Genomic DNA, 13,313 nt, shown 5'->3' with positions numbered 1-13,313 from the left:
TATTGATAATGTCCATTCTAAATGTCGTGAAAACGGTTAGTTGTAGTCGTTTTCACGCAGTAGTTTTATACAGGTACATAGGAAAAGATATTAGTCTTAAAACCAATTAAAAAATATGTAGGTTGTAGTCATATTGACATCAAAATCAAAGTTTTCATGTAAAAAAATACCCAGACACCAATTTTTATCCAAATATTGACATTACTTCAGAAATTATTTGGAAAAAATCGAAATAAAAATGAAACTTCCACACCCTGTATCTCCCAAAACGAAGCATTTTAGGATAAAAATTTATACAAACTTTTTTACCAATTTTCATCAATATATTATGCTGCCAAAGTTTCTCGATTACAATTCGGACCACCCTGTAGATAAATTGGAATGCTACTAAAATATCAAACAAATTGGACAGTGATATGAATGACGGTAACAAAAAATATCTACATATTATCTTCTTTCACTTTTTAATACATATACAACTAGAAGATTTTCAGTCGTTTTTTTATCATTTTTTTTAATAAACTATCAATAATTTACCCATACTAAAACTAAAAGGAAACATTAATAACATTTGTTTTTTTTTCTGTTAATAAGCTGATCTTTTGATAACATGGTTGGTGGACATATTGACATACTAATTTAAATACTGGTGCGGTCGGTTCTAACTAATTATAGCATGCACCTCACATAAAAAATGAAAGTAATTAGTTCATGTTCCCGCTAATTACCTTGAGATGCAAACAGCAGTCGTATTACGTCATCAATTAAAGTGTTTAAATTGGATAAATTATATGGTTTGTCCGACGATGCAGGGAATATTTCGACAGACGATATCTAAAAAATGACAGAAAAACATCTGTGTGACAGTTGTGTCTGTATTAAAATGCCAGACACAACTGTCACTGTCACGGATCCTTCTCCTGATAGGCAAACTATATAATTCACAGAAGTGTTACAAAGATCATCTAGAATCCAGACTGAAAACTTAATTACTTTCATTTAAACACTATGTGTAAAGAACAGTTATTTTATTTAGAAGTTTATTTTAGCAGTATATAAATATATCAACCTTAAATCGTAAACTCAGTTTATATTATAAAGGGTTAATCGAAAAGTTGTTTTTACTCTATATTTAAAACACCCTGGTGCAATAATTTCGTGAGCACAGTTTCCTAAAATATTATTTTTCGATCAGAACCATGTCTCCTGAATATTTTGTTTTTAACTCACGTCAACACATGCCTTGGTTGATGTTGAAGAGCAAAATGAATTTACCACAAACATTTTGCAATGTTTGTGGCAACAATTATTTAGAATAACATCAAAAAGTAAGGATATACAGGGTTGTTCACCACATACGACACGGAGTATTGTAGCTAAACGATTAGATTTTTACAAATTGTAAGTTTTGGGTTTGTTGAAGGACTATTAGAGCTTCTTCTTCTTCTTTCTTTCTATTATGGTTGCCCATATAGGTAGGCTATCGCCTGTTCAATCCTAACAAGTCTTCCCCGGAGGACGACGTCCAGCATTCTCTCCACCGTTTTGGCGGCCTTCCTTGCGACCTTTTTCCAATTGGGTTGTTTTGTTGCGCTTTTTTTGCTAGTCTGTTGTCGTCCATTCTTCTTACGTGTTTGTTCCAGTGCCTTCTCCTTTGTCTAACCCATCTTCCTATATCCTGGATTTTGCTCCACTCTCTAATATCTTCGTTTCTCGCTCTATCATGTAGTGTTTTTCCGTGTATGCTTCTCAGCACCTTCATTTCTGTTGTTCTCATCATTTGCATTGTTTTGGCCGTGTCTGGTCTTGTTTCGGCTGCGTACGTGATGACTGGTCTTATCGCGGCTTTATATATTCTAATCTTGCTCTCTGTGTTGAGATACTTGTTCCTCCAGACGATGTCATTTAAACAGCCCGAAATGCGAGACGCCTTCATAGTGTGTTCTCTAACTTCTTTCTGCAGGTTGCCATAACTTGATATTCCAACCCCTAGATACTGAAAGTGATTCACTTGTTCGATCAGTTTTGAGTCCACTTCCAGTTTGCACCTTACCGCCTCCTTGGATGTTACCAGGCATTTTGTTTTTTCGGTGTTGATTATCATGTTTAATTGTTTGGCCTTTAGATTAAACGCATGTAGTAGTCTCTGAAGATTGTCCTCTGTATCTGCAATGAGTACTGCATCATCAGCGTAGCATACAACGTGGAAGAAGGTGTTTCCCATTTTGTAACCTGCCGTTTTTGGTAGATTTTCTATTATTTGATCCATGATTAAGTTAAATATAAATGGGCTGAGGGAGTCACCTTGTCTTATTCCTGTTTGGATGAGTATCTCGTTAGTAAACAGATGTTGAACTTTTATTGCTGTTTTGCAATTACACTTAAACCTTACCGTTTTTGAAATATTTTCAATTTTGTAAAATTGAAGTCAATATTTTAAGGCTTCATTTCTCCAAGGGTATCAAAGTTTTTAATACTAAATATTTACTGAAGTTTACTTATTGATCAGTTATTGTGTTGCAATAATAAAAATTATACTACCTTATACAGAGTGTCTAAAATTTTATTTTAAATAATTACTAGTTTTAAACGGCAATAACTTGTTTAATTTAAATAGAACACCCTGTATATTTTATGAGACTCAGATGCACAATTTAATTGTCTATCAAATTGTATTACACCATTTTTTACCTATCGCTTCAAGTTTCCGTAGAAAATGAATTTTCTTGTAATTTTAAATTCATTAATGGAATGCTGACATTTTAGATTATTTTTAAAGATGTACCATATTTTTAAAGAGTACAGATACTAATATTGTCGATATAGTTTGTTTATTTCATTAAAAAATAAAAAAAAACTGTTTAAATATTTGTTATAGAAGACCAATTAATATGATTCCAGTATTCAAACTACATTAATTGACTGTTTGCGTTGATTAATAATAATTGGTCCAAATATTAAAAAACTTAATTTTTTATGTGTATTAGACAGTGTGGTAAAAAGTAACACTTTAAAAATGATATTTCATTTTTGGCAAATGCTTATTTATAACAACAGAGACATCCATTTTTATAACTTATTATTATATTGATTTCTGATTCCAAATCCACATTTATTTAGAATAATTTATTAACGAACATAATTAAGTATGTAATTAATTAGTATTTGGGCGGAAATAATGGTGGTATATTTAATTAATGGTATATTCTTTTATAAAGATTTAAATAGTTTCTTTTTGCATACAAATGGGCTAGTAATATTATCATTTTGCTAAAAACGATAATATTACAAGCCCGTACATTTTATACATTTGTTGCTTTAAAAACAATTTAAAATGTCAATATTCCATGGGTATATTGATAAATGAGGTCTAAATTATAAGAAAATGCATTTTCTACGAAATCTTGAAGGGATGGGTAAAAAGTGGTATAATACAATTTGATAGACAATTAAATTATGCATCTGATTCTCCTAAAATATACAGGGCGTTCTATTTAAATTAAACAAGTTATTGCCGTTTAAAGCTAGTAATTATTTAAAATAAAATTTTAGACCCTCTCTATAAGGTAGTATAATTTTTATTATTGCAACACAATAACTGATCAATAAATAAACTTCAGTAAATATTTCGTATTAAAAACTTTGTTACCCTTGGAGAAATGAAGCTGCAATTTCACAAAATTGAAAATATTTCAAGAACGGTAAGGTTTAAGTGTAATAAACCTTAATCAAATTTACCTTTATTTTAATCGTAGAAACTAAAAATGTAATAATATACAGGGTGTTCCATTCAAAAAAATACAACTTTGATATTTTTTATTTATTTGGGACACTCTGTATCTTGTAAAAATATTTTTAAATTGTAGCTCTAATAGTCCTTCAACGAACCCAAAACTTACAATTTGTAAAAATCTAATAATTTAGCTACAATACTCCGTGTCGTATGTGGTGAACAACCCTGTATATTATTATCCTTACTTTTTGATGTTATTCTTCATAATGACGATATGGCTATGATGATTATTGTCGTGTACGATTGAATATGGTTCTTAGTGTCAAAGATATTGCAAAAGTCACGTATGTTGAAGATCTTCTTGAAGGAGAATGGGAAAACATAACACAATAGGCCTGATGAATAAAGAGAAGCAATTGCTTTTTCTATAGAACCTGCTATCTTTGTTGGTTGTTTACAAATTTTATAAGTCTATTTCAAGAAATTTAAGTAAAAGCATTTGCTTAACTTTTATTCATAAGACACAATATATTTGCAGCCTCATTAACAGTATGAACCGACCGACGTCTACAAAATACTCTAATACAAAGTATTAGAGTATTTTTTTGTATCAGGGTAAGTTTTTTGTTTGTTTGTACACTTGGATATTACAGTTATTTTTTTTTAATATGGTTAGTTCTGTAAGTGAGACTAATATTTATTAAAACGATTAAAACCAAGCCTGTATCGTTACTTTTTAACATTTTTTTAAATTTTAATATAGAGTACTAATTAGTGTCGATATGACATTATAACAATAGTCACCAAAGCCACATCGTAATATTAAAAAATAACGTCATAAAGTAATGATAGTTGAAAAAATTACAAATTTTTGGTGGCAAGTTTATTTCGCTCTTAAAAATTAACCAAGGCATAATTGTGTTGAAATGAGTCAAAAAACAAAATGCTCAGAAGACATGGTTCCGATCGAAAAATAATGTTTTAGGAACAGTTACTCACGAAGTTATTGCACAGGGTGTTTTAAAGTTAGGATAAAAAACAACCCTTCAATTAACTGTATAATAAGCCAAATACTAAAATTTATAAAAAAAAAACTGAGTTTATGAATTGACGTTGATACATTTATAAACAGTTTGCTAAAAAAGTCTTGAAATTAGAGCTAAAAGTAAGAGAAATAGGTATAACATTTTAAATTTGACGAAAAAAAAATAGTGTAGAGTGTACATAGTTGAATGAGCTTAACCCATAAAAAAAACTTAAAGTTTTTAAATTATCTACAATTATCTTTTAAAGCACTTACTAAGGTTTTTGGAGATGTTTAAAGCATTCGCATGCTGAAAATATATTGCAAATTATCGACATTAATACGTCTTACAAAAAATGTCGCACCAGTATTCTAGATTACACAAAAAATATCCAAAAAAATGTGAAGTGGGTATCTGCGAAAAGCCGATTTTCGATATACATCCATCGACGCGTATATTATGTATATTGTCTACATTTAGTAATTCGCTACAATTCTAGTGTAAAAGACCCGTAATATTCTGCCATAAGTTCAGTTTGAATTTCATTTTTATATTTTACAAAGTCTAAGCCTATTATATCTAATGAAAGACGTAGGATATAAGCACTTTCGGGGACATCAGAACGAACAACGTAAAGGTCTAGAAAAGATAACCTTACGTCTCATAATAATGATTCATTGAAAAAGAATATTTTTATTATGCCTATATAATACACAAATTACTGGATTAACTGCATAGATATATTCCAAACGACATTCTTCAGTCACTTCCAATTTACATTTTTTTACAGGGTTTGAACAGAAACATGCGTTTTTTTTTGTTTAAAACAACTTTGACTGTTTTAAAAAGAATTTTAACAAAAAAGTCGGGGTTATGTTTAAATTTTCTTTAAACTACTTGTTCTGAACTCTGTCTTAAATTACATGGTGTAAACGTCATTCAAAATTAAGTAGGTTGGAGGTCAAAAATTAATTCGATTTTTAGAGAACTTAATGGTAGGTAATACTCCGAGTTATAGCACAAAATAATAGGTTTACGTGATTAACTACCGTGTTTTTTATTGGTTCTGATGTCAGAGTTAGGTATTTTTTATATTATAATGAGTTGCAATATTAAGTTGAGGTGATTACTTTGTAAATTGTGTATATAAATAGTTACAAAGAAATATTTTTTTTGCTTTTTTTATTTCCAGTATACCTCCACACCAAACGTATTTAAAACAAAGATTTAAACATGTTTTATATGGTTAAAGAAATATTTAAAACAAGTTTAAAACGAGGTTATAACCCTACTTTTTAACTCTTTAAAGTTCACATTTAAAAATGAAAACAACTTACTAACAGATTTAATACCTTAATAATGTTTTTGGCCTATGAAATGACGTATGTATGAAAAAATATATTTTTCAATTTTGGACTTAAACTACTGAACAATATACCTACATATTTTGAATAATTAATTATATACAGACATTTAAATTTTTTTTTAATTAAACCAGTAGTAACTCAGCACAATTTTTTAGTTTACGGGGTGTTTCTTAAAAGTGACTAACCCCTATAACTTTTTATTTTTTTCAGATAAAAAACTAGATTTGGTATGTTAGTATGTGACATAATTTAGGATTGAATGACTTATTTAATTGTTTTCGATCACTTCCTCTTTCACTGGAAATGACCATCACTTTTATTCTTGGCACTACAACTGTTATTTTTTATTTTTAAATGACACCCTCGGTATTTTTTTACTTTGTTCGATAGAAAATGACACCCTAAATAAAATGACATATCATATGTCAACTTTTTATATTTTCGCTTAAAAAAATTATAATTTAATAATAATTTCGATCTAGAGTGCTATGGCTGTGTTAAAAACACTCATTCTTAATCAAGGAGCGTTGGAAAACTAGATTTGATTGGTCTAATTTTTTTTTGTCATGTCCTGGTCGGTTAAAGATGCCCAAATCGCATTTTTAATCATATCTCAATTCTTTCAAATGGAACGAGGGTGGTATATTTTAAAAAAGCATTTTTTAACGAATAATTTAGTATCAAACACTTGGTATTTCGAGTCAAATTGTTGTTATGAACCCCATGTTTCAATTTCCAGGTAAACCATATGTGAAAATGTCAATAGTTGACATATGATATGTCATGCTATTCAGACTGTCATTTTCTATTGAATAGAATAAAAAAAATACCGAGAGTGAAATTTAAAATCAAAATTTGTAGTTATTTCCGGTGAAACAGGAAGTGACCGAAAACAATTGAATACGTCAATCAATAGTGATTTATGTTATATACTAACGTACCAAAACTCGTTTTTTTATCTGGATAAATAAAAAAGTTATAGGGGTGAGCCACTTTTAAGAATCACACGATATAATTATAAATAATCAAACTAAATATAAAAATTGCAACACGCTAAAAACGAACATATTTATCGAGTAATCTTTGGTTTGCTTCATTTTCTCTTTTTATGATACTTTTAGAAACAGGGACAAGTTCTTTCCGCTAAAACGGTTTTTAAACCTACCACAGATACAAAGTATATTTTCATCTAATTAGAGTAATGAAAAGGTTTAGTAACCTAAGGCAAAACACACTATAAAAGTAATTTCCGTACTTTCACATTAAATTTCACAAATTTAAATGATCTAAATGTTATGAGAACCATATGCCGAGCTTTAATGCCACTATAAATTAACTTGATATATGATTCATATATCAAATACACTAAAAAAATATGATTATTTAAGTCCTTTTGTTATTTATAACTAATAATTACATATCCCTGTGTTCAGAACTTAAAAGGCCAAGGCCAACTTGATTAAATTGACAGTTTTCAGTCGCAGACCGAGATGGAAGCCATATTTATTCATGAACGAAACGCGAAGGGGAAATTTTAATGAGAACATCGTTTTGTTGCGAGACCGAGAAACAAAACAAAAAAAAAAGATAAAAGTAAACCTAAAGCAAATAATTAACACATTTTTTGTTTTTTTGTTATGATAGGCAGTTTAAATGACTCAGAAATAACAACAATTAATTTGATAAGCGTATAGATCTTGTTTGAATGTAATGTTATTAGTTTTATCAGTGAGCAATTTCAGAGAGGCAGTTATGAGAAATGGACAATTAAATTGATATTTTACATTAATCATTAGCAATGACATATTCTAAGATATTTTTTATTTGGATAAAGTACTTCGGAGAAACAATATTAATAACAGAATTTCCACAACACAAAAATAACAATTTTATAAGTAATTTTATTAATTTAAGTACTAAATAAATGTAATAAGATAAAGATTTGATACAAAAATGAAGTTTCAAGATTCTCAGATAAGATGAAATTATTGTACAAGTATTTGATGACCTTTTTTTATTAAGGTTTTTATATGGCAACTAATCCTATGCTCAAAGCAACCATGTTTTTAGAAAATGGGGATTTTTAATCAAATTTAAACAAGACTGAGCAAATTGCTTGACCTGAATCTGGTTATTACTGATGAAATAGAGTTTTAGTTTAACAATTACAAAATAATACCGGTTCTGTCCTTGACTGCTGTTTAAATTTAATACTTACAGACATGTATGGTTTTGGAAAATTCATTATTTGAATTTTTTTTGGAAATGAAAATGATTGATTTGAAAAAGTGAAGAATCTAAATTTTTAAACTTTTTACAAAATATAATATTATAATACAAGATCTAAATCTAAAGAAGAATCTAAAGAAGAAAACATTCGACCAATGTGTACTACCAGTCATGGCCTATGCGTGCAAAACCTGGACACTAAACGGAAACTGAGGCGGGTCGCACCACTCTTAATGGAAATATAAGAAGTCTTTGAGACCTTTGAAAAAAAAGTTGTAATAATCAATTTAATGTTATGTAACGTATAGATAATATCAAAATTGATTGGTTGAAAACTTTTTCTTTCTAAAGTATCAAAGATCAAAATTCCATCAAAAATAAAATGTTCATACTGAACTGTAAGAAAAAAAGATATACATACTGAAATGTAAGATTTTATTGGAGTTCCAGTATTTCAAATTTGAAAAAAACAATCAAAAAAATGTTCAAAAATGTAAATTTATATATTTTTTGTTATTTTAACATAAAAAGATACCAAAAAATATAAAATAATCCATATGAATTGTTAATAAAATATCTCTCCAAAAGATTGTGAAGTAGTTTATGTTAGAAGGTCAATAAAGATTAAAAACCGGTTAATGCAGGAGAACCAGTTAATGGAATTCAAATAAATAAGTCAAATTCATCACAATAACTGTCTGAAATCGCACTAACTTCATAAGAAAACGATGTTCTCAAAGTAATAAGCAAATTTTAACTTTATACTTAGGCGACGGTTCCAAAAACTTTCTTAAATTGATTACCTCTAGATTCCATCTTGGTCTGAATGGCTGATGTAATTCATAATTAAACTTTTTTAATTAATAGCTTCTGCACCGTCATAAGCTAATTTATTTCCATTAGACGAAGATTTAGGTACAGTCTGATGGGGTAACCCATGAAAAACAAACTATAAAAGGTTATATGACTTTTCTCATATAAGAAATAATGAAAAGAAATAAAAATATGTGCTATATGTATGACGAATCTTTTAGCATAATAAAATTTTAATTGTGAGGTCGTTACACCAATCGCTTTAATAAAATGCCGGATGTTTCTGTATTAATTACAATGACTTCTATAATTGTATTTTTTCTCGGAATAGAAGAATATGACGATGTTCCACGTGTTTAAATATTATTCTAAATGCTGAACAAACATTTCTAACGTTTTTCCTAAAAGCAATTATTACTAAAAATAAATATGTTAATGAACTTATGACTGCTGGAGAAAATGGGATTTTATTGCAAAAAGATTTATTTCTCGATAACGTAAGTATAAGTTTTTTAGTTCATTCAGAAAATAGACTGAATCTGTTCAAGATTAAATCTGTTATTAGAAACTTTTGAAAAAACTTCTTTTTCAATTTGATTTTCAGGACTTAATGATATTATTGTTTATCTTTAACTTCACAACAAGGTAATTATAAACTAGGGTGTGCAAAAAATCAAGATTTTTTTTAATTTTAATCGTTTTTTTCTAATGGCTAAATCTTCGTAACTCTGCCCGATATCGATTAACATTTCTACGACGCGTGTCGTTTTTCCACATCGCATCGGTCGCCGATATATTTTATTCTGTAAACTTTGCCGATGCCTCGATTTCCTCAAAAAAAGTCGCCTGCTTAGATCAAAGGAATTTTTTGGAAAATGACCAAGACTGTCTTAAGTTGGGAATAAAATTAGTATTATCTAATGTTCGGAGTGCAAAGTACTTACTGCTGAACAATTTGTCGATACAAATTTGGAATGAACTAAAAGACAGAAGTTGGCTTGATCAACATAAAGTTGTTTCAAAAAAGATATAAAACAGTTTTTTTGACACCAGCATATTTTTTGATATTGATTATAGCCTTCGGAAATAAAAATATATTCTGACACCAGAAGAAGTTAGTTCAGTATTAGAGTTTACGAATTGAATGTATTCGAATACAGAATTACTGTCACTTCACGAGTTCAAAATAAACCTCTGCCATTTAGAAGTTAAATGGATTCACACAAAATAACTTCAAAAATCGGCCCAACATTTTAATCTCAATTTTGATAGATGAATAGATGTTAAGTAGGTATACGTGTTCTATGTTATAAATTTTACAATAATTGTAAAATTTATAACATAAAAGTTCAACCTAATCTAATCGAAAAATAATTATTATTTTTCGATTTTTTAAAATTATTTAAATGTTACAACAGCAAGTGTAACTTTGTACTTCATGGATAGATATAGGGTTTATTTGTTTATAAGAATAATGTTTATAGCTTTATAGAAATTTTTTTATAACTTTCACAGTTATTTTTCAATTTATCAAAAGTTTTTGTTGACTTTTTTTATTTAATTAATCAAGTTAATTTAAATATTTGCACCCTGTTATAAACCAGGATAAAAAGTTAATAAATGATTGGACTTACCTGAAATTAGATCCTCACAATAATTGCTAATAGGAAGTAGTTTGCGACAGTTTCATTTAATTAAATTATAACTAATAGTTAGAAACATCCGCATTTTCAATTATTAACTTATAATAAGTTGTTTTCATTACAAACTCAAACTTCGATTCTGGCGTGTTATAAACCCTAAATTATTGCATTTTTTGAAAGCAATACATGTACAAGAAATTTTGTATGTACCGCAATGGAATATTTCAATTTCTATTGATGTAATATGGCATTTGGCATTTACATCCGACTGAAAATAGAGTAATGGCAATTTCTCATCCAAATGATTTTCTTGTCATTCCAGATGCTTAACATTTACGAACGGATGGTGATTTGATTCTTCCCGATTGGATACATTAAACTTTGAGACGAGTTGCCAGAGAATGATTTGGCCCGCACAGCGGAATTGGCATAATATAAAAATACAATTAGAAGTAATTTGATGTTATCTATTTAAATATTTTTTGTAATCACACACATATCTGAAATTAATAAGATATCGAAATTTACAAAGAAAATGGCACACGACATGTGTAGAGTATGAACATTAAAGCTTTATTTTTGTGGATTCTAATTTTTACATGAAATGGTTGGATATATATTTACAAAAAAAACATCAACAAAACAACGAAAAATTAACTAATAAAGTTCAATTAAACAGAGAAATTTAATTCGTTGATTTTACAGAATTTTTTTAGTGTCGGAGACAGGTTTTTACTTCGGTTTAAAGCAGATCTAAACTATAATTCTGATCGTAGTTCGTTCTGGATTTGGTAAAAGTATTATTTACTAATAAATGTATGTTTTTATCCATGCATTCAGTGTTTTTATATTTTACCAGATTTGAAACAAACTGTAATAATAAATTATAGAATGGAATGGCCTTTCTGCCGAAGTGTAACTTTGAGACATGTATGTTTTTTAAACATTTTCGAATTGGAATAATATTAAAGCTATATTTCTTCGCAAGGATTTAAAGTGTACTTTCGGTACAGTCTTAATCTCTACCAAAGAACGAGAAAATGCAAACTTGTCGCAGATACCACACCTCTTGACGTTGTACAGAGACAAATAGGCTCACTAATCCACATAAATCAAAGTATCCTGGGCGATTAGCCGAAGATAAACACTCGCACAGCTGATGTATCATCTGGATCACTACTACCACGCCCGTCGGGACGTCGGGACGCCTGCGCCACCATCTGCGGCCAGCGGCGGCACAATTACACACTATTATCACAAAAAGAGCAGATAAAACCACTAAAACCAGCCGTCGACCGGCAAAGAGACATATCACAGCGATCACACATTGTAGCACACTTGCTGAATCTGATGGGGAAAGGTGGAGGCCAGCGGAATAGCCGAACTCACGTAGGGATGCAGCCGGTGCGCCCTGAGGTACTGCCGGTACTTGCCGGACAGGATGTGTTTGTCCTCCGAAGACCGATCCGGTGAATCCGGATCAGTCCAGTGGCCGGAATCGCGACTCGATGCGGGGGTGCTGTACATCGCACAGGCTGAAGTCAAGATCTCTCGCTTGCAGTACGGTTGAGCCATGGGTGGTTGTGGATCCCATAAGGACCGATCCTGGGTCTGGTATTGAACAGGATACGGAGCTGCTTGGACAGGCACTTGCTGAGGCAGCTGTTGTCCTCGGGGAGCTCTCCTTTTCAAAGCCGTCGCCGGCCTAGCGGGGAGGTTGTTGATGAAGGGGCTCCGTCGTTGGCTCTCGATCTTGCGGAAATAGCAGGGATGGATCATGAGCAGCGGTTCGTTCCGGACACCTTGGGGCGGTTTCGCCGCGTTCGGCAGCTCGTACTCCACACTGCAATCCACATGTAACGGCCGGGAATAGTCTTTTTGCACGGGAGGCACTGGCACTGTCCGTTGAGCTGGTGATGTCAGCTCATAAGACACGGGATAACACGTTGCCATAGTTGTGTTCTGTGGCCTGAGTTCGGGCCTCGACTGGTGCTGTCTGCGCTCGGCCGTCGTGTCGGCTGAGCCACCGCCGTGGTGGTGGGGGTAGGAAATCGATTTTCCTGACATCGCTTCGGACCGTCTGTCTGCAGGAACGTCTATGCCGCGACTACGTCACGAAGAGACTGGCGACTGGCGGTCGGGACCCGTCGAGGATGGCCGACTGCGTAAGCCGAATCTCGGCGGCGCTCTAATTATTTACGGTGCGTTTATGACGACACGGCAGCGGGTGTTTAACATTTAAATCGCCCGAGGGGGCCGGGAGGGGGAGCGGGGCCGCCGTGCCGCTACCAAAGCCGCTACTTTGTAAGCGAACGCGATTATCGTATGGGTTAATTACGTAAGCTCGCCCGGCTCGGTACTTCTAAAGTCAAAGTCATTGCTTCTTGAGCTATTTAAATTATTATTATTGCTCGGGAATTTTATTATGCACGATAACCTACTGTTGAGAATAAGGTCCAAAACTGGTTTTCTTAATAAGATTTGAACTTCGGATTCTGTATAC

The 13,313-nt window shown here is 31.4% G+C and overlaps 2 protein-coding genes across 2 annotated transcripts; both read right to left on the bottom strand.

The window, feature by feature from the left end:
* Positions 1–1,480: 1,480 nt before the first annotated feature.
* Positions 1,481–2,269, bottom strand: LOC115883700. Its single transcript, XM_030902093.1, has one exon. It carries the CDS (start codon positions 2,267–2,269, stop codon positions 1,481–1,483), a length of 789 nt encoding a protein of 262 aa, XP_030757953.1.
* A 4,810-nt stretch (positions 2,270–7,079) lies between these two features.
* LOC115883692 lies at positions 7,080–12,989 on the bottom strand. Its single transcript, XM_030902084.1, has one exon. The coding sequence runs from the start codon at positions 12,875–12,877 to the stop codon at positions 12,131–12,133; it is 747 nt and encodes a 248-aa protein (XP_030757944.1). The 5' UTR covers positions 12,878–12,989; the 3' UTR covers positions 7,080–12,130.
* Between the last annotated feature and the right edge of the window lie 324 nt (positions 12,990–13,313).

Source organism: Sitophilus oryzae, unplaced genomic scaffold, assembly GCF_002938485.1.
Source record: "Sitophilus oryzae breed Bouriz unplaced genomic scaffold, Soryzae_2.0 scaffold_1976_pilon_pilon, whole genome shotgun sequence".
Taxonomy (NCBI): Eukaryota; Metazoa; Arthropoda; class Insecta; order Coleoptera; family Curculionidae; genus Sitophilus; species Sitophilus oryzae.
This window is presented reverse-complemented; position numbering and strand designations above follow the sequence as displayed.

Bases quoted from the DNA above. Each gene is read 5' to 3' on its own strand.
- LOC115883692 (XM_030902084.1), bottom strand. From the start codon at position 12,877: ATGTCAGGAAAATCGATTTCCTACCCCCACCACCACGGCGGTGGCTCA.
- LOC115883700 (XM_030902093.1), bottom strand. From the start codon at position 2,269: ATGGATCAAATAATAGAAAATCTACCAAAAACGGCAGGTTACAAAATG.